At 40.5% G+C, this 19,054-nt stretch overlaps 1 protein-coding gene across 2 annotated transcripts in view; it reads left to right on the top strand.

Moving 5' to 3' along the window:
• Rad23 (UV excision repair protein Rad23) overlaps positions 1–19,054 on the top strand; it is a 139,276-nt gene that overhangs the window by 60,397 nt on the left and 59,825 nt on the right. For both annotated transcript variants that reach the window (XM_080267292.1, XM_080267293.1), the window contains one exon: positions 10,942–11,002. In XM_080267292.1, the coding sequence (XP_080123418.1) occupies positions 10,942–11,002 (61 nt within the window). The remainder of the gene's footprint in view (positions 1–10,941; positions 11,003–19,054) is intronic.

The following is a 19,054-nucleotide window of genomic DNA, read 5'->3' as shown; positions in this document are numbered from 1 at the left end:
TATACTTGTATTCTTATATTACTACTCATTTACATTTCTATTTACATTCTCCATTTTATTTATATTATTTACATTTCTATTTTATTTACACTGTGTTATGCACTGTCACTTGCAGTAACTTATAAAACTATTTTCCACTGTTCACTTATATTTACTTTCATTGCATTCACTTGCTGTTTGCACATTATTTACACATTATTTACATTTCCACTTGCACTGTTTTAGTCACTAGAAAGATCATAGTCACTGTCCATCATTTTCATTGATAAATTAGCCACTTCACATTCCACAGCAGCCACTTACCCCTTTACCCCTTTCTATACAAGGTTTAGTAGGGGTAGAGGTCTCAGGACCCTTTGCATAGGGCTAAAAAGCGGCGGAATTGGACAGGCACGTATCCGACGAGGTTTCACTTTGAAAGACGACAGTAAACTGAGTGCTGTGGTGGCCTAGAGGGAGTGCAACGCTGCCAATGTCAGTGTGGTGACAGCTGCTAATATATACACTATGAAATGATTGGCAGGAAATCTAGCCAATACATATTGAATTAGGTAGTTCCAGGTGAATGTAAATATCACTTAGGCTTATCCCTTCCTTTCTTATGTATATTTTTATTACGAGAATAGATTGTACGGCATATTTCAAGGGGAAATAAACAGCGAAAATTAGCGAACGAGTGCACGTGAGGTGTTGTCAGGTGATAATTAGCCAATTCCAGGTGTATGGCACTATCACTTACCTTATTTCTTTCTTGTATATATTATTTGGTATAAGAATAGGGCATAAGGCTTATTTCAATGGATGAAATCAGTGGAAAATTCTGGGGAAGATTTACTTAGCGCAGCATGGCAGGGCAGGCGAGAGGAGAGGGTAATGGATGGGAGGTAGGGAGGGGAGTCAAGAACGGGGAGAAATGGCTAAATTGTCAACAATGGATGGGAGTACAGATGAGATTAGGAGTGCTGACTAGTGTTGGACGTTGGCAGTACTGATAGATGATACAAGCCACCACTTGAAAGCCCGGGCAAATTCAAAATAACACTACCGGTATCTGTCTATCTATAGCCCGACGCCCTAATCCCGCAAAGGGTGGCCACAGACAAAACGCCTCCAAGTTGCTCTGTCACCCACCATTTGACTACCCTCCCCCCAACTCACCCCCCCTCCCTCATATACAGTGGAAGCTCGATTATCCAGGCTCGGATTATCCAGCTTTTGGTATATCCGGGCCGTGACCCAATGGTTCAGTGGTACAGTAATTCATAGAATTATCCGTACGATAGCTCCGGTTTAAACAGGAAGCATCCAGTTTCTAGGGAGAGAGGCATGGATAAACCAGAGAGAGTCTTGCTCACCCTGCCCCCACCCACACCTTCTGCTCACAACTCGATCACAAGGGTGGTAGGATGGAGTTTGGTGAGGCAACTGATACTCCTGACGTAGCCTAACCTTGCTTAACTACTTAATAATTTAACCTAATTTAACCTAACCTGGGCTCCAGTTGGGAAATTGGGAAACTAAATCCACTTTTGTGTACGATGAGTTTCTTCCATTATGCCCGAAGCAATCGTAGGTACGGCTTAAAGAATGTGATAAAAGAGAAAATCTTTCAGCAAGAGAAGGTAATTTACTACCCTCAAAATAGAAAAACGCAGAAAACAAACTGGAGGAATATGAAGTGAATTGGTGAGGTCTTTAGGCTGTATGCTTAGACGAAAAGTAATGGGTATCCTAGTTTTAGGGAACGAAATGAAACGAATGTCTGCTAATCAGAAAAAAAAAAAAAATACTCATCTCATGTGTCCTTGTAAGTTAGCATTCAGTTCTGCATTCTTCGTTAGGTATCGCGCCTCCCAACACATTTCGGACCGACAGAGCATTGTTATTTCTTCCTCTTACATTTACTGTTCACTCTTTTGTTCGTTCTTAAGTGTACTGTATGTGTGAGAGTATTAATACAAACAATAATGCATTCCATTAACCCCATCATAGCTGTCAGCCTCGAACAATGGTTTACTGTACCGGTGTCAGGGATGTTGGGTTAGGGAGAGCTATAAAAAACTGCAAACAATTATGGGATGGGAAGGGAACAAAGGTCACTGGTATGTTTTCACGACCCTCCTCTACCATCTCAAACAGTCAGGCGGCCTGCCACTTCATCTCAAATGTTTTCGCCGAAATGTTTAAATGCTAATGTAACATGCACCCTAATTATGAGTAAGTCTCTTCCATTATGCCGGAAACAAACGTAGGTAAGGCTTAAGGAACGTTATGATAATAAGAAAATAAACTAGAAAAATACAAAAACAAACTAGCAAATATGAATTGAATTGGTGAGGTTATTAGGCTGTATGCTTGGACGAAAATTTACGAGTTTCACAATTATAGGGGACGAAATGGAACAATTATGTTTACTAATAAGAAAAAATACTTTCATTTCAAGTGTTCTCGTAAGGTGGCATTCAGTTCCACATTCTGTGTTCGATGTCGCTTCCCAGCACATTTCGGACCGACAGAGCATACAGTTATTTCTGCTCCTTACAGTTAAGTGTACATTTATTGCACATTCTTTTGTTCGTTCGTGTATGTGTGAAAGAGAGAGTATTGATACAAACGATAATGTATTCTATTAACCTCTTATGGCTGCTAGCCTTGAACAATGCTTTACTGTACCGGTGTCAGTAACGTTAAGTTAGGGAGAGCCATAAAAACTGCGAACAATTATGGGAAGGGAACCAAGGTCACTGGTATGTTTACACGACCCTACTCTACCATCCCAAGCAGCTCGGCGGTCCTTTCATCCCAGATGTTTTCGCTGATATGTTTAAATGCTAAAGTAACATGCACCCTAACTTTATGTTTAAATTCTAATGTAACATGCCCCCTAATTTCCTTTCACGAATCATAACAAATCACAAGATGGGTTTAGGGAGGAGGGGGAAAAGCCAGGTGTACCAGACGAGTCTTTTCACATCTGTAAGAAAAAGAAACTGACTTTATAACTTTGAAAAAATGGTTTCAAGGTCTGCCACGGGAGCACACAAATTTCTGAACTCACGAACATTGAGTATTTGAGGGGGGTAAACATACGCTTTGCTGTAAGCAGTAAAAGCACCTTACCAAATCAGTTCATCGTGATAGTCTGTTATATTTTTCTGATAATTTCTGGGTTGGTAAATAAACATTTCTTATTAAATCTTTCCCCGCTGTTTTTATCTGTTCTGGTGTGACGACTCTTTGATTCGTTAACGTAATGGCAGAAGACACTGTTCTAATCTAAGTGCTTAAACCTGGCCTAACCTAGCTTAACTGCACCTAATAATGTAACCTAACCTAATCTTCAGTTGGGAAGTTGGGAAACGAAGTCCACATTTGGGTACGATGAGTTTCGTCCATTGTGCTGGAAACAATCATAGGTACAGCTTTAGAACGTGACGATACTAACAGGGAGGAAATCTTTCAGTAAGAAAATGTGATTTACCGAACTGAATATAGTCTGAAAAATACTGAAACAAGCTGGTGGAATATACATTGAACTGGAAAGGTCTTTCTGGTACTTAAGTGTACATTTACCGGTAAATAAATCAGTCTAACAGTACAGTACTTGTGTTTCCGCTGGATTAATCATGCTTTCGGACTAATCAGGCACCCCTTAACACCATATAGCCCGGATAATCGGGCTATCTCTGTACCTCACAACTCCATCCCTTCACCTCATCCTCGGTCTACCCCTCCCTCTCCCTCCCTCGACCTCACTTACATACACCCTCTTCATCAGTCTTTCATTCTCCATTCTCTCCACATGTCCAAACCACCTCAGTGTATTTCACCTAATCTTCTCAGGATCACAAAAGTGACGCCCCACGGTTAAGAGGTTAATGACTTAAATACTGGCTAGTATGGATTTATACGTACCAAGTCAACAGTTCACTAAAAGATCGAACTCTCCAAAATGGTTTGACAGCAATTGTGCCAGAGCAACGGCCCAAAAGTCATTAGCATATAACTCTTACTTAAAATCAAAAACATCTAAATCAGTCTATCAATTTAAAATTGCTAGAAATCATGCAAAATCTGTAATAAGTCTTGGTAAATCAAACTTTCTTCAAAACCAAGCATCAAAACTACTTAACAGTCTTAATGATTGTAGAATATTCTGGTCAATTCTGATTTCTTTCAATAGTAACTTCAACAAGTCATCACCCATTCCCCCACTAAAATCTTCAGACGGTAACATTACAAATGACCTGCTTGGTAAAGTGAATATCCTTGCAGGTACATTTGCGAGAAATTGTACTGTAGAGGAAGTCAGCCAGAATGTCCCAGCACTAGAACTCGACTCTCCTGAAATTTCTCCACTTAAAATATAGACTAGATGTGCAAAATCCATCCTAGACAATTTACCAACCAACAAAGCTCCAGGCCCAGATGGAATTCCTCCAGTTGTTCTGAAAAAATGCTCTCCAGAGCTTGCCTCTCTTATGGCTAAATTTTTCAGACTACGCATATGTACTGCTTCATTCCTTAATTCATGGAAAGAAGCCAATATCCACCTAATTCCAAAGAAAGGAAGTTCCTCTGACCCCTCTGATTACAGACCAATAGCTATCACATCTTTTGGTAAAGTGTTTGAAATTGTAATTAATAAGTACATAAACGCCTTGAATCCAACAACTTAATTAGTGATAGAAAACATGGTTTTCACCACGAAACATCCACCTTTGATATACTTAATCTCCTGATTCATACTGTCCATACTCATGCAGTAGCCCTTGATATTTCTAAAGCTTTTGACAGTCTGTGGCATCGTTCCCTGCTATCCAGACTTCCTTGCTGTAGACTAATGTCTTTCATTCCATTGCTTTCCTCATGTTTCAGTGACAGAAAAATAAGAGTAAAAGTAGATGATGCATATTCCAGTTTGCACTCAGGTAATGCCGGCATGTCACAAGGATCAGTTCTGGCATCAACCCTATTCCTTTTCATATTAATGATTTCTTATCCATCACCAACAATACCATTCATTCGTATGCAGATGACTCAACACTTCACAGTTCATTCACACTTAAACACCCATTTACAGAATTTAGTGTCTCAGACTTACAACTCAGTGCAGCCATCTCCATACATCAAGATTTATCTAAGATTATTGATTGGGGACAAAATAACCTTGTTTCATTTAATGCTAGTAAAACCATATACATGTAATTTACTAATAGACAGATATTGCCTGATTCGTATAGTATCTTTAGTGTTACTAATATTCCCATCTCCAAAAATATTGAAATTCTTGGTGTTTCACTTAACAGTGCCCTCAGCTGGACCACTCATGTCAAATCACTTGCTAAAACTGCCTCAGAGAAATGAATTATTGTACAGGGTCCTTATCTTCACTGACAAGGAATTAACTATAATTTATGAGTCATGTGCACTTTCAGCTAGAATATTGCTCACCCTTGTGGAATGGATGTGGAGAGGTTGCACCAAAACAACTAGACAAAATTCAGAACAAAGCTGTTGGAATTATTAATAACCCTGCTATTATATATAAACTACATCCCCTACAAGTATGAAGGAGTGTTGCCTTCCTCGCATTATTTTACAGATACTTTTATGGCAAATGCTCAGACAAAGTTGCGTCCATTGTGCCACCTCTCCATGCCTTTCCTCATGCTACATGGGCATCTGGTAGCATTCAGGACTGGAATGTCATACAGCCATATTGCAGACTTCTGCCTGTCAGAATTCTTTTATTCCCCAAGCTGCATCTCTCTGGCACTCACTTCCCCAGAGTTATTTCCACCCAAACTTCAACCTACAGTTCAAGGCCAACTGTTACAGATTTTTTATGAATGGAGGATGCCAGTAATCTGGAGTATGGATTATTTATTTATTTTTTTACTTACAGTATTTGTTTTTCCTTCCTCTGTTTTGTTATATAAAAAAAAATATATATATAGGTACAACACCACTTTTCCTTTTTTAGATGGTCTGCTGCCTCCCTTAATCTGAATAAAACTTTGAAAGGGCACTTGAAATTCCTGCGACCACCAGACTGATTTACTGGGCAGCCACAGATATTGTTGGTTTAGGGCATGATCACTTTCATTGCTTATAGTTCATTTCTTGTTGATGATCCTTGTATTTTGTCTGATTGTTGTCATTTTACTTACACATAACCCTAGCTATGACTTCTAAGAAAGATGCAAGTGTCAGTGGTGGTGTCAAGTGTAAACACCAGTCTATTCCAATAGTCATACCTCCTTGAACATGGTTAATTGGTCCACCAAACTACTACAATGACAAAACTCCTCCATAAGCAAATAAAGCAATAAATAGAATTAAATGTTAAATGGTTCTGGGCCCACAGGTTTACATTCACTTTTTTGCCTAGTACCAAATAATAACCCCTAAAGAGACTGTAGGGACTTGATCAGCAATGTTTACACTAATTCAGCAAATCTCGATCTTGAACCTGACGATCCTTTTCTTACGTATTTTGCCATCATTACTTTGTGAGCCAGCATTGTTTATCTGTAAATAGCCAGACACAATAATACCGTAAGGGGTGGCTGTTTGACTTTGAGTTAGTAGTGTTATAGGGAGTGACATCAACCCTCTACCAACACAATAATACCGTAAGGGGTGGCTGTTTGACTTTGAGTTAGTAGTGTTATAGGGAGTGACATCAACCCTCTACCAACACAATTTTTGACACATTGGGAACACTTATGAGTTGAGTATATGGCAACCACCCAGTGTTGTAAAAGGTTTCCTGACTTAAAGGAAACCATTAGGCATGTCACTCAGTGTAAAGCTGCCTGAAAAGGAAAGAAGGGTAATAAAAAGTGACAGGAAAGATGGGAGAAATAGGAAGAGAGGAGGGCAGACACAGAATAAGAATGATAAAGGTGAAAGAAGAAGTAGGCAATGCTGCATCCAGTGAGTGGATGATTGTCACTGCCACCTACCACCAACATTGTTATCAATGTGTACTGTTTGTAAATACAAAATTCTTACACTTAGCCAGAGAGAGAGAGAGAGAGAGAGAAAGAGCGAATATACCGTAAAACGCCATAACTTCGGACGGCGTCCAAACTTCGGACATTTCGTAAAAAAATGTAATAATTCAAGTTTATTGGAAGAGAGTGCGATATTTGCAAAAAATAATGATGTGGGTAGGTAGGGTAATCCTCTAAGACTATTATGTATTAATCCTATTAAACTAGCTTGAATATGTGTGGGTGAAAAAAATTCATGAATCCATTGGAAAAAATAACTGAATTTTCTTACCCTGCAAAACTTTGTTCACACAGAACAAACAGTTTCAATTGTAAAAAAGTGAACAGTACGATTATATGTAGAAAAGTGCTGTAAGTACTGGGAAGTAAACTGTTTCAAAATATATGCATGGATAATCTTGCTATGCCAGCTGTAATGAATACTTCTTTATTTTGCAGAAAAAATTCCTAACTTCGGACAGACAAATTATTTGAGCCAAATAAAGTCCAAACTTCGGACAGACGATATTATTAATGGTAAAGTGATGCTAATTATATAAACAGAAAAACATGGCTAAAACAGCGAAATCTATAAAGAAGAAAAGAGCCTACACAAGTAAAGTGTCCAAAAGTGCCCTGGAAAAGGCTAAAGATGACATAAATAACAAGAACATGAGTGTGCGCAAAGCAGCTGAAAAATATAAATTAAAAAAGAGCACATTACATGATTACCTGATACAAAAACATTGCAAACAAGTGGGACGTAATACTTCATTAAGCCATGATGAAGAGTTACTGGTGTGTCAGATAATCCTCACATTGGCAGAATGGGGATTCCCACTCGACAATTTGGACTTGAGGATGTTAGTGAAAGCATATTTAGACAAACGAGGGGTTGTTGTGTCACGATTCAGTAACAATGTACCTGGTGTTAAATGGGCCCATTCCTTCTTCAAGCGCCACAAACAAACCCTTAGTAGACGATTGTCCCAGAATATAAAGACTGACAGAGCCAGAGTGACAAGAGCCATGCTAGCCGAGTTCTACAGTAACCTGAAAAAATCACTAGAAGGTGTGCCTCCAGAGAACATAATAAATTTTGATGAGACCAATCTTACTGATGATCCAGGTAAAAAGAAAGTCATAGTGAGGCGGGGCACTAAATATCCAGAGAGAATCATGAACTCAACAAAATCCTCAATATCTATTATGTTCTCTGGAACTGCATTTGGTGTGTTACTCCCTCAATATGTGGTGTATAAAGCTATCCATCTTTACGATACATGGACTGAAGGGGGCCCTCCTGGAACACTATACAATAGGTCCCCCAGTGGATGGTTCGACTCGTGTTCATTCGATGACTGGTTCCACAAAATTATCCTCCCCTATGCTAAACGCAAGACAGGTAGATTTGTCATTATAGGAGACAACTTGGCAAGCCATGTATCACCCAGTGTTATTGAGTCATGTGAGAAACATAATATCTCCTTTCTTCTCTTACCACCTAACTCCACGCACTTGACACAACCTCTCGATGTTGCTGTGTTCCGGCCTCTAAAAGTGCACTGGCGTAAGATCCTCGATAACTTCGAGAAAACTACTGTTGGTAGGCTGAGTGCTTCATTACCTAAAGACTGCTTCCCGGCACTACTGACCGAACTGGTGGATAAAGTTAAAGGGACCATTGCTGACAACCTACGTAGTGGGTTTAGGAAGTGCGGCATTTATCCTCTCGATCCACAGAAATCCATCTCAAGACTTCCAGAAGATTCAATCCAAGATACAGCTGATACTGGTACACCAGGACCATCTACCAGTACTGCCTTAGACAGCTCAGTGTTGGAATTGTTGAAGGACATGAGGCATGGAACCAGTCAGTCAAGCTCAAGTCCAGCTATAGCGAAACCAAGGCGAAAGAAAAGGTTGAATGTGTCACCGGGCATGAGTATTACTACAAGGGCACTACAAAATGAAACAGAGAGCCAGCATGAAGAGTGTGAAGTTGATGATCCACAACCCCAGCCACTGCAGCCACAAGAGGATACAGCAGAAATAGCAGCACAGCCTTCCACTTCCACATCTGCACCCAACCATGAAGCACAAGCATCTCCCCTGACAGTCACCTCTACCCAGATTATTGGGGATAAAGTTGTTCCCTCAGATTGGGTAGTTGTGAGGGTTCCCTTTGATACCAAAGACAGATATAGGCATTATATTGCTATCATTGTGAAGGTAAAACCAGAAATACATGTCAGGTTTCTCAAACACGTTCAGGGTACACCTCACACATTTGTATACCCAATGGTTGATGACAGCAGTGACAGTGTGTGTGTGTGTGTGTGTGTGTGTGTGTGTGTGTGTGTGTGTGTGTGTGTGTGTGTGTGTGTGTGCCTTTAGAACCTGTAAGAAATGTTCAACATCATATTATGTTATTTCGGTATGCATTTGTTGAGTCAATGAGGTAGATACTTGATAATTAAGTGAAGTTTTGTTTAGGAAAATGAGGACAGTTCCTCTTACAGTTTTGGGTATATGCAGTGCATTTTTATTTTATTTTTTCATCTCAAAAAGTTCGTGAATAGTTCTTAGTTCTATTTACGGCCAGAATACCTCACTACAATGTGATATGATGCAATTTAATGTGATATGAAATTACGAGCTCCAAAAAGAAGATACAGTATTTTGGGATACTTCTCTATATATATGTATAACTCTGGTCACGAGTGCCCAATATTTTTTTTTACATTTTTTAAAAACTTCTCAAGTGTCCGAAGTTTGGCCAGTGTGTCCAGAGATAGATCCCATTAACCATTCTCATGTTTAAAGGGAAAATACATGGATGTCCGAAGTTTGGAAGAGCTGTCCGAAGTTAGAAAATTTGTTCCTAACTTCGGACACTTGAAAATGAAAAAAAAAAAAAAGCACAAGTTTAGCTTGGCTAATTTTTTTAAATATATGGAGTTAGTAGGTACTCTCCCTGGCTACCACATGACACCAACAGGAATAAAATTGCACCATTCTACAAGGAGTTATTCATTAAAACACATAAAAAATGTCCGAAGTTATGGCGTTTTACGGTACTGTATATTAGTGTAATGAATTAAAGGGCATAGACCCTTTAAATTCCCTGACTTGGAGAATCCTGATTTGGGAGTATCCAGATAAAAGGTCAAGTAATGCACCTGTGTAACTCATTTAATAAGTAGTTGAGTTGCAGTTTAACCCTTTCGCAGCGGAATTTATTTTCGGCTTGAATCTCAGAATGTGTCAATGCACCTGCAAAAAGTCAAAATGGTATTAGGAAATTGTCTACAACACTTTTGTGACTGCCTAATACTTACATTTCCATTGTCAGCACTAAAATTCCCTAATAGCTACATATATTATCAACAGGATGATGAATACATTAAAAACTTGCTGGAGATTTAATTAAAAGGAAGCCGAGATGCTGGCCAGCTGATATGTAAAGATTCAGTGTTTACCATAATATTAGATTCATTATCAGGCATTTTTTGAACACTTACATGGCCAGCACCTTCTTTAAAAACATCTAATCACATTACATTGCATATAACTCACCAAAATAATGGTAAATCTCCAAGAAATTGGGACACATGGCCAAGCGCTCGATCAGCTGGGCAGGCATGTTTGTTGAGATGATATTTTGACTTGCTACCGTATGAAGGCAGCACGTTCTGGGATGCCGTTGCCATAGTAACGTCGGCGAGAGCCTGGAGTACTGTGCAGCCAGTTCAAACCGTTTTCTGAGGCCCGTCAACTACAGTCATATCCGCAGTGAAAGGAAATAATTCATAGAGCGACTGTAGTCATAAAATGCAGCGAAAGGGTTAAGAATTGCATTTTTGTTTGTAGCATGTGTTATTGTAATGTTAGTCTCTAGTGTTCTTGGAGTTTTATTAAATATTTTCTCTTTCCACAGAAGACCCACTAAACTTCCTTAGATCACAACCTCAGTTTGAACAGATGCGGCAAATGATTAGGTAAGGTTATCACAGTGACTGGTTATTTTCATTGAAAGAATACATGTAATTCATGGATGATATTCTACCTAAATGATTAAGCCACTAATAGTCTGTCAGGGCTAAAATTAAGTTTAATCAAAATGTTTTCTCTCTCCATGGTAGAAGTAGGTTTCCCAGTTTATAAATAAGAGATTTGGGAATGGAAGAAGAATGATTGAGGAAGCAGAGAAGACATGATGAATTATGAACTGGATGGACCTAGGATTGGTAGGGGATGTGTGGATACGAGATGGATAGTGGGGTAAGCTTGTGTAAAGAAATGGAAGGTACACCTAGGTCCCAATTAGCGCTTGATCAAATAGTGCGATTCCCAAATTGTGCAAGAGGAGTAGACTGTAGCACCAGTCGAGCAGGGCAGTACTCCCAAGGTGGATGGAAAACTAATGACAGGGAGAGCTGGAGCTCCTGTTTCATCAGCCCTCAGGACTAGTTCCTGACCATCCCCCTTTGCTGAACTTTTTCATTATCTCAGTAACACAGAGTGTTGGCCAGCATGTTCTCCAATACAAGTTTCTCTTAACTGTCAGCACCGAACCACATGCACAGTACACACTACACTTCCTTTTCCAAAATTCAAACAAATCATGGCATCTACAGTATATACATAACCTTGGAGTCTCCAGGGAGGAGGGGAGGCCATTTATGCCCCCCACCGTCTGCTGCTATCCCGTTGACGACTCGAGCTGCCTGGAATCACTGTCTGACTCATTTCTACATTTCTGCAACATTTGCAGCCTTTCTTCAAACTTTTGCTTTGTTGAGCACCACCTCTCCTTCTCTAAACCTCACCTTCTTTTCCTAGCTGAGACTCGGCTGTCTGAGGCAACTAACAGCAAACCCTTTTCTGTATCCTCCTACTTTCTCTGTACTGATTTCAAAGCCAAAGGTGGCTGTTGTGTATATATATGGAACGACTTATCTTGCTCTCCTGTTCCTGAATTTGATTCTTCTGAATTCCCTACACTCTGGCTTTGGCTTTCCTGTCATTTTCTGACTAAATATATCTGTGTTGTTTACTTATCCCCTAATTCTACTGATTATGAAAAATTCTTTGACTATCTTACTTCTACAATGGAACACATTCTACCCATTTCTCCTTTCTCTGAAATCTCCATTCTAGGAGATTTCAATGTTCACCACCACCTTTGGCTCTCCTCTTCTTTCACTGATCCACCTGGTGAACAAGCCTACATCTATTCTATCCTTAACCCCTCAAGACCGATGCCGCATGATCGTGCTTTTGTGTAATTTGATACGCCAGCCTATCCCACACGATCGATAAAGACACAAAAAAAACTGGGGGAGGGTAACTCTGCCCCTTTGGTGACGTATATGGGATCAGACCAACGAGAGCTAGAGTGTCTGGGATGGTATGGCGTGATTGGTCCCCTAAGGTGGGGGAGAAGGAACTCCCCCCCACCAATCACTTTACCTCCCTCAGCCCCATTGTGTCATCTCCACACTGTCCCCTCCCAACCAACCATACCCCAACATACCCCATACAGCAGTGTGTGTGCATAGCACCCTCCTCCCCTCTCCCTCCTCCCCCTCCCTCCTCCCCTATCCGTCCCTCTTCCTGCCCCCTCCAGCCACACACACTCCACCTCCACTTTTCGCCTGGCTTGTTGTTTTGTTGCTATGGGCGTATGCCACAGTGACATTTCATGCCTAGGGAACACTTCACATTTACATTAGTTATATATATATATATATATACATATATAATTATTTACCGTAAATAATGCATTTTCTGTACATTTTCTGTTTTCGCCCATGGGGAATTAGTAACATTTTTTTGCATCTTTGACAGACGATTGTGCGCAACTATTTGGCCAATCTGGCTGAAACATACATTTTCAGGTGTGTAAATTCAGTCTCTTGAAATATGGAAGAAAAATTTTTACTTTGGTGAAAGTCGAAAAATCGACCCTGTTTTGCGGCTGGAGGTACAGACCTGCTGAGCGAATTGCGTATTTTAGGGGTTAATGACCTAGAGCAGATTGTACAGTGCCCTACCTGTATCACTGACTGCCTTGGAGAGAGCTCCAACATACTGTACTTGACCTCTTTCTTACAACTAATCCTTCTGCTTACACTGTTAATCATTCCACTCCGTTGGGCTCCTCTGAGCTCAACCTTATTACCTTAACCTGTCCTATTGCTCAGGTACGGCCTGTGGGCCCTCCAAAGAAACGTCAACAGTGGCACTTTGGAGCTGCAGATTGGGAGGCCCTCAGGCAGTACTTTTTTTATTTTCCATGGAATGATACTTGCTTCTATGGCAGGGAGCCATCTGAGTGTGCCTTGCGGATTATGGAGGTTATTCTCACAGGCATGGAAGCATTTATTCCCATCTCATATCCTTTGACTAATGCAAGAAAGCCTTGGTTTAATCGCGCTTGTTCTAATGCTGTCCGCAGCAAGGAGAGGGCCTATAAAACGTACCAGAGCCAACCCACCCCTGAATCACATCTGTTTTATGTTTTTCCCGGAATCGTGCTAAGTCTGTTCTTCGCTCTGCTAAAAATAATTTTATCCGTACTAAATGCTCTCAACTCTCCAACTGGAATTCTTCCCGCTCCTCCTGGCACCTTGCCAAAAACCTTTCTTACAACTTTACGTCATCATCCTTCCCACCTCTTTTCTACTCTGATGGTTCTGTAGCTATTTCTTCTACTGATAAAGCAGATCTCTTTGCTCAGACTTTTTCCTCCAATTCCACCTTAGATGATTCCGGTGCTGTTTCTCCATCACTTCCCCCCTCAAACTTCCTCATGGCTGATATTAGAATTTCTTCAGCTGATGTAATTTCTGCCATCACAGGCCTCAGTACTAACAAGGCATATGGGCCTGGTGGATTCCCTTCTGTTTTCCTCAAGAACTGTGCTTCTCTGCTTACACCCTGCCTAGGTAAACTCTTTCGCCTTTGTCTGTCAACTTGTACCTTTCCTTCTTGCTGGAGGTTTGCTCTCATTCAGCCAGTCCAAAAGAAGGGTGACCATTCCCAACCCTCTAACTGTCATCCAATTGCTTTAACACCCTGTATCAAAAGTTTTCGAGTCAGCTCTTAAAAGAAAAATTTTAAAGCATCTTTCCTGTCACAACCTTCTTTCTGATCGTCAGTATGGGTTCCATCAGGGACGCTCCACTGGCGATCTTCTCACCTACCTTTCAGACTCCTGGTCATCCTCCTTTCGGGACTTTGGCAAAAGCTTTGCCATTTCTCTTGACATCACAAAGACTTTCGATCGAGTCTGGCATAAATCTTTAATTTTCAAAGTGCCCTCTTACGGTTTCTATCCTTCGATCTGTGCCTTCATCTCTAGCTTCCTTTCTGATCATTCTATAGCCACTCTTGTAGACGGCCATCATGCTTCTCCCAGATCTATCAACAGTGGTGTTCCCCAGGGCTCTGTCCTATCATCAACTCTTTTCCTCTTAGTTATCAATGACCTTCTAAGCTATACATCTAACTCTGTCCACTCGTATGCTGATGAGTCCACCCTTCACCTTTCCATTCGGTTCCTGCAAAGTCCATCTGAGCAGTTACTTCAACAAACAAGGGATGAGGCTATGGCACACCTAATGTCTGACTTGGCTCGTATCTCTGACTGGGTAAAAATAATCTCGTTTTTAATGCATCAGAGACTCAGTTCTTACACCTATCAACCCAACAGAATCTTCCACAGGAGTACCCATTAATGTTTAATAATATTCAGCTTAATCCTGCATCATCCTTGAACGTGCCTGGGGTTTCATTCCCTTGGGACTTTTCTTGGAAAGATCATGTTACATCTCTTGTAAAATCTGCTTCCAAGAGATTAGGTGTGCTTGGCCGACTCCGTTCCTTCTTTACCCCTGGACAGTTGTTGACTTTATACACGGGCTTTTTCCGCCCGTGTAGAGTACAACCCACATACAGCTCTTCTCAATAGGGTCTAGTCAAAGGCTTTTCATCTCATTAACTCTCCTCCTCTTGCTGGCTCCCTTCAACCTCTGTCTCTTCACCGCACTGTTCCATCTTTGTCTCTTTTCTATCGCATCTTAAATGATCACTGCGCCTCTGAACTGTCTGCTTGCATCCCTCCACTTCTATGATGGGTGCGTTGCACCCGTCTAGCAGCAAACTCTCATGCCTTTTCTGTCCAACTCTTTAATGCAAGAATTAACTATTACTCCCAGTCCTTCATTTATGCAATATGTCAGCTCTGGAACCGTCTCCCTCTGTCTGTATTTCCTGCTAGCTATGATCTCCAGTCTTTCAAATGCAGTGTGTCCAGGCATCTTGAAATGAATGGATCTTAAATTTGGCTCTCTCTTGTATTTTGTCTTTCTCTTGGAAGGAACAATATTGCTGGCTCATGGCCTTTGATTCCTTCTTCCTAGCATTAAAAAAGAAAAAAAAAGCTGTCTCTTAATATCCACAACATCTCAGATTAACAATGCTAGTGAAGCCACCACAGCAGAAGATGTGATTGCTGCAACATCTGTCGAGGATGCATTGCAAGAGATGAGACAAGAGGAGGTTACACCGATGCCAGCAGCACCAGGAGAGCTCTCCATGATGCAAATCAGCCGAATCATGGCTGCTGCAGACACGTTAACCCTTTGGCTGCAGCAGCCTTGACTACAGCCTACTGAATGTGCTCAGTGCGGAGAAATGGGAAAAAAAATGTGTGTTTTCAACTTGCGTTTTATCCCACTTATCCTTAATCTTAAGAGCTATTATTTTTGTCTGACAAATTTCAATCTTTCTACCATCATTTGCAAACAACTGCATGTCCGTATGCACTCCAGGCTCAGAAAACTATTTGAGAGAATACAAGGCGTGTTTTGATCATCTGATGCCGGAAAGAAGAGGTGGAAATTTTAAGATTTTTTTCTGTATAAACTAGGGTTACTGCCACGTTACCTCATCACAATAATTACAATAATAATAATAAATAAATAAATAAAAACATTTCTTGCCAGTCTTGTATGGTTTTGTTACGATATTCCAGTGTTTACGCTAGACTTTACCGAAACAGTAGCGATAAGAGGAAAATCGTTAAACTTTATAAAACGTCATGAATGACTTTTATTACCACCTTCTTTTATGAAACTTACTGATATGTCATGAGTCATTTCATAGCATAGCTACACAGTTTGCAACTGTAAAAATATTCACTTTGCTAATACCTTAGCATATGACTTCTTTGATTATAGCAAAAATATCACCAAATCACTTGTATTTTATCACAGTAATTCACAGTATAATGTAAAATAACACTTTCAGCCACTCTAGTATGATTTTAGTGCGATTTAGTTGCTTATTACTTCGTATTATTTACGAGAGAGGGAGAGGTGGGGTGGCAGCAAACCGGTGTAGACCAGCTCATCAAGGGTACGTGTACACATGTGTGTGTATTTATGTATACTGTGATATAGTACGTGGGTAATTATCAGTGTTTAAAAGTTTAACCTATAAAGATGGAGTCACTCATCCACCAAATGAATTTTTCCCCATAAGTTATGTCTTTCAGTTAGTACGATATCGTATAGTGTGCACTCGCACATCCACCATATAGGCGAGTTAATTGGGACCAAGGTGTATATGTATGTAACTTATGATCCTAGATAGCTATAGAACAAGGTAATTAGAGAGGAAAAATGGAAGGCTTTTCATATGTATGGAATGGATGAAAAGCTGTTGAATGCTGGTATTAGTTTCTATGGTGATAGTGAGGCCTGTATAAGAAATAGGTGGTTATCAAAGTGATTGGTGTTATATCAGTTTTGAAGTAAGAAAAGGATGTGTGATGGGACCATGGCTATCCACCAGTATATGCAGAATATGGGTTGGGTTATGAAAGGTAGAAATTAATATTATGGAGCGAAAGATGAGGTTGGTAAATGTTATACTGAGAAAAGTAATAGATGGTGAAATGTGGAGTATCTCAAATTTGTTGTATGCAAGTGATGTGTTATGTGCTAATAGTGAACTTTAGTTGATGTCTAAGAGCTTTGTGTTTTGAAAATAAACGTAGGTAAGAGATTGTTGTTGCAAGACCACAGCTTGCATGTGATGCTTTGCTTGATGGAGAGGACGTGAATTGGTTAGAGTTTAAATACCTGGGTGCATTGAAGGAAAAGAGTGGTAAATATACATAGGAAATGAAAAGTAGTGTATTATAGGGAAGGAAAGTGGCTGGAATTATTAAGACCACAATACAGAGGTCTGGATGTGGCCTCTGGAAGAAGATGCATGTAGGAGTTTAAATGCCCACATTAACACATGATGTTGCATGAAAACAGAAAGTCAAGAATTAGAGCAGTGGAGATGGGGTTATTGAGAAATATTTGTGTGTTACATTGTGTGGACAGTAAAAAGAATAATGTGTCATAAAAGATGTGGAGTATGGACATCCTTATCGTGGAGAGTAGAGTTGAAGAGAGCGTGTTTAGATATTATGGTCATGTGAAGAGAATGGGTATCAGTATGGTTATGAAATACTTATTTGTTAGTTAATTTGAATATGGAAAGAGGGCAAGAAAGTTGTAAATGTGTAAGAAAACAAGAAATGGAGGTTGATGAGGCTAGGGAACTGACAGGACCAGGCCAGCTGGATGAATTTGTACAGAGGAGTGCATGACAGGCTCAGCATCCTTTTATTTTTTATTTGTTTATGTATTTGACCAACTTGCCTCATCCCAGGCTCCATCACTCCTCATGGAGCAACATAGGACTGGATGATGGATGATTTCTTGTGAGAGATAATGAATGGTGATGGATGGAATATCTCAAATATGTTGTATACTGATGATGCAGTGCTACTTGCAAATACCGGACAAGAACCTGGTAAACTAGTGCAAAGTTTTGCTGATGTCTGTGAGCGTCGTCCCTTGAGAGTACTTGTAGAAAGAGTAAAGTGATGCTTATGGAGACAGAAGGTGACTCCCAGTTTGATATTAAAGTGAATTGGTGAGAGAGTCCAAATCCCTGGGTACAGTGATAGAAAAGAGAGGAAAATGTGCAAAAGAAGTGGAGTGTAGAGTGACACAAGGAAGGAAAGTAGCTGGTGCTATGAAGGCCTTGATAAGAAACGGAGGCTTGAGTGTTGCAGCTGTGCGAGGCGTACATGAAGGAGTGCTAGTGCCAACTTTAACATATGGATGTGAGACTATGGTGTGGCATGAAAATGAAAAGTCAAGAGTAAGAGCAATGGAGATTGGACTGGAGAGGAATGTATGTGGAGTACAAAGAGTGGATAAATACGAAATAATGTGATTCGTGAAAGATGTGGAGTGAGGAAGTCTGTGGACACCAGAATTGGAGAGAGTGCACTGAGATGTTATGGTCATGTGGAGAGAATGGATAACAACAGAGTGGTGAAAAGGGTATATCTGAGCAAATTTGAAGAAGGGAGGAGGCGAGGTAAACTGAGGAGAAGGTGGAGGGATGTGGTGAATGAGTTTTTGAGGAAGAGAGGCATGGAAGTCAGTGAGTCCTGGGAACTGACAAGAGATTGAGCTGGCTGGATGAATGTTGTGAGAAGTGCATGATCAGGGATTTGGCACCCCTTTTTAATGTGACAGCATCCAGATTGACTCTGCCAGATACGTTTATGTGAAGCTGTAGAATGTGGTGAAAGTTTTTTGACATACCAGATGGAGCCAAGATTCCTGGGCCTAGAATGATGAGTGAATGAAAGCGGGGCCCATTGGATTTGGTAAACTTGGGCTGTCTGGATATTGCTACTCCTCACCCTTCCCTAGGGTGAGTAAGGAGGTCCGGATGATGATGACATGTGTAGAAAGATGTGCCTGTGTGGTGGAGTCAACATTCCAGGTGCTTGAAAGTTGATGAGTTTGTGACCCATTTCACTGGGTATTCTGTTCACTAGTTTTCCCACTCATGCATTTTCTTTCTTCTTGCTTTTTGGATCATACCTTACCCCACCTATGTGAGAAAGAGAGGTGGGGTCTCTCTCTCTCACACACACACACACACACACACACACACACACACAC

The sequence above is a fragment of the Coenobita brevimanus genome, chromosome 23 (genome assembly GCF_032717465.1).
Source record: "Coenobita brevimanus isolate Jiangsu-jjx chromosome 23, ASM3271746v2, whole genome shotgun sequence".
In the NCBI taxonomy this organism is placed as follows: Eukaryota; Metazoa; Arthropoda; class Malacostraca; order Decapoda; family Coenobitidae; genus Coenobita; species Coenobita brevimanus.
This window is presented reverse-complemented; position numbering and strand designations above follow the sequence as displayed.